The 2,962-nt window shown below is 44.7% G+C and overlaps 1 protein-coding gene across 1 annotated transcript; it reads right to left on the bottom strand.

Annotated features, from left to right (window-relative positions):
* Positions 1-317: 317 nt before the first annotated feature.
* Positions 318-2,654, bottom strand: ccl27b (chemokine (C-C motif) ligand 27b). Its single transcript, XM_056294338.1, has 3 exons — positions 2,592-2,654; positions 1,324-1,441; positions 318-607 (listed from the first exon to the last, which is right to left on the bottom strand). Exons 1-3 carry the CDS (start codon positions 2,605-2,607, stop codon positions 499-501), a joined length of 243 nt encoding a protein of 80 aa, XP_056150313.1. The 5' UTR covers positions 2,608-2,654; the 3' UTR covers positions 318-498.
* Positions 2,655-2,962: the final 308 nt, after the last annotated feature.

Consider the following 2,962-nt stretch of genomic DNA (forward strand, 5'->3'; position numbering starts at 1 on the left):
CATAGTTTCAAAATTGCCCATGTTTCTGACGGCACACAGTGCTCAATAGTTTCCCTGCAGGTTACAGGACAGTGTACGGTCGAAACACAAAAACCGACAAGACCGACAACAGCGGGTAACCGTTTGCATCGAGGTCCTTCTCTCTCACTGTTAAGTCTGCCTGAGCGTGTTCTACTTAATTTTGTGTTTAATCTGACAATGACCGGTATTGCTGTAATGTGCATGTAAGCATCGGTGCCATGACAATTCAGGTTCCCGTTAGGATGTACAGGTATATGTTCCTGAACCACACAACTGGAGGTGCGCAGCGTCTTGTAAATTTGTTTTATTATAAAGACATTTATTCGTACAGCTGATTATATGAATGATTATGTATAAATCCTTGACAGTTTCTTTACAGTGCAGACTCTTAAAAACACCAAGTAGGGGAGGAAAGCAATGTAATGTAAGAACCCCCCCCCCCCAGAAGGCTTTTTGTTTTTTCAATCCAGCATTTGGTTAAACTGTGTTTAGTATTCTGGCTTTGCTTGTCTTCAGATTCCTCCTCAGCATTTGTATCACTTTGGGGTGGGCACATAGGGCCTTGGTCCGGCCCTCCACATACAGTCTGTGGATTAGAGAAACAAGTTCAGCTGCAGTTTCATGCCATGTTGATGATAACATGAGCAAAAAGTTGGTTTTTATTCATAAAAAGAAAAAACTGCCATAAAGCAACAGCATTTGCCAGGGTGTCCCGCTGTGTCCTCTCTTCACATTCATAACACAGGTGACTGATAGACTTTACTGGTGTTCATGTTGTCAGTGTAACCTGAAGTGCAGTATCTATATGAAGTAATCGCGGCATGTGATGACTACAACGTCATCGTAGTTGCAATATATAGTAAAGACATAGACACTTTATTTGACATTGTATTCTTACAGTCAATGTGTTCTCTGCATTTAACCCGTCTTATTGTATAGGAGCAGTGGGCAGCTGCAGCACCCGGGGACCAACTCGAGTTCGTCTTTCCATTGCCTTGCTCAGGGGCACAGGCAGGAGTATTAACCCTAACATGCATGTCTTCTCGATGGTGGGAGGAAACCGGAGCGCCCGGAAAAAACCCACGCAGACACGGGGAGAACATGCAAACCCCACACAGCAAGCACCTGGGACGGCCTGGGTTTCGAAACCAGGACCTTCTTGCTGGGAGGCAACAGTGTTAACCACTGGGCCGCCATGCCGCCCCATAATTGTACATTTAGGGTAATTATACATTTAGGGTAATTGCACATGTAGGGTAATTGTACATTTCTATGTAACATATGCCATGCTGCATAACTTGCATAACTGCGTTGATATCACAGGCGCCATTGCTGTGCTGCACTTGCCAGCTCCAAATCCTGGACCTTATATGCGGAGGAATATGCTTGGATGTTCTCACACAGCACTTTGGGATACCGCCTGCAGCGGGACAAAGGCAGATTAAAGTCATGTGTTAGTATTTTGTTTCCCCTTTTGTTTAAGTACAAGTAAAAGGAAACCCAGATATATCACAGCACACTGAGATGCTGCAGAAGAAACGGGAGCAGCAATATCACGTAAGAAATGAAAAAAGTACAACTTTTAGTTTTAGAGAAATGGGGGGAACAAATATAATCGTGGTGCGCTAGTGCAGCGACCAGGCCACATACCCATATCCGGCTTTCCACCTGCAGACACGGCCAATTGTATCTGTAGGGACACCCGACCAAGCCGGAGGTAACGCGGGGATTCAAACCGGCGATCCCCATGTTGGTAGGCAACAGATTAGACCACCACACTACCCGGACGCCATCGAAAGCTGAACTTTTAAGGAACCATGAAGCACATCTATCTTGGCCATCTTTGCCTTTACAATTTTATTTTTTTGCTCAGTTTCTTTGTTCTCATGTACACAGAGCATCCCCTGCTGCTATGAGCACACACCCGCCCTCCAATACGGTAACAAGAAAGAAGGAGGAAAGAGTGAATTTTATGTTTTCACTCAGGAGGCCACCACGTTTTCCCGGAATAAAATTCGGGTAACTTTTGTGTTGTACTCTTGGTGAGTGATGGACGACAGTTAAAGGAATAGGAATTGGCAATCTCACGTCAACATGTTGCAACAGGTTTAATTGTCACCCACGCTCACTAGAAAATTAAGGGTTTGCCAGCTGAAAAAACAAAAAAACAAAACCATCAGCCGTTATCAATCAACGTTTGCCCAACTGCCAAAGCACTTCTTACATTTATTTGCTCCCTTCTCTACCTCATGGCCACATATATATAAATGCACACATACAATAGCACGTACACGCACACACTGCAATTTTTCAAAATTGCCTTGATTTGAACATTTGAGCAGATCAGCGGCTCATACAAGAACAGGCCCCAAACAATTTATATGAGTAAATCACATTTATATTGCATTTCCTCAACATTTTACTCCTCGGTTGTGAAGCGCTCACTTACTTCACAGCAACTCAACATAGCTCATCAGCAGCTATAGAAGTTGGCACATTAGTAACTTCTTTATCATCTGACTGGTATCGTGTAGGGCTTTTCTGGTGTTATTTGAAGTAGTTGTGCTTACCTTCGGTGGGGGTCATGGCCCAGGTGCACAGGCAGAGGAGCAGGAGCAGGATCGCAGCTTTCACCCCCATGTTGACGGAGAGACTGATGGAGGGAAAGGATGCGTTGCTGCTTAAATACTGACACGCTTACTCATTCATGACAGCGCGCACACACACACACACACACACACACACACACACACACCCTGGTTAACAGCGAATGTACACACACGTGTAACATCAGGAATCAGGAACACTTTAACATATAATATAATACATAATTTGATGTCTTCGTCTTCTTCTTTCGGCTTGTTCCCTGTCTCCCAGGGGTCGCCACAGCGGGGCTGACAGTCTCCATTGGCACCCAGCGAGGGCACAGCAACAATATAAT

Source organism: Lampris incognitus, chromosome 1 (assembly GCF_029633865.1).
Source record: "Lampris incognitus isolate fLamInc1 chromosome 1, fLamInc1.hap2, whole genome shotgun sequence".
NCBI lineage: Eukaryota > Metazoa > Chordata > Actinopteri > Lampriformes > Lampridae > Lampris > Lampris incognitus.

Coding starts and splice junctions, on each gene's coding strand:
- ccl27b (XM_056294338.1), bottom strand. Junction 608..1,323: donor TGTGATATCAACGCAGTTAT/GCAAGTTATGCA, acceptor TCTAATCCACAG/ACTGTATGTGGAGGGCCGGA.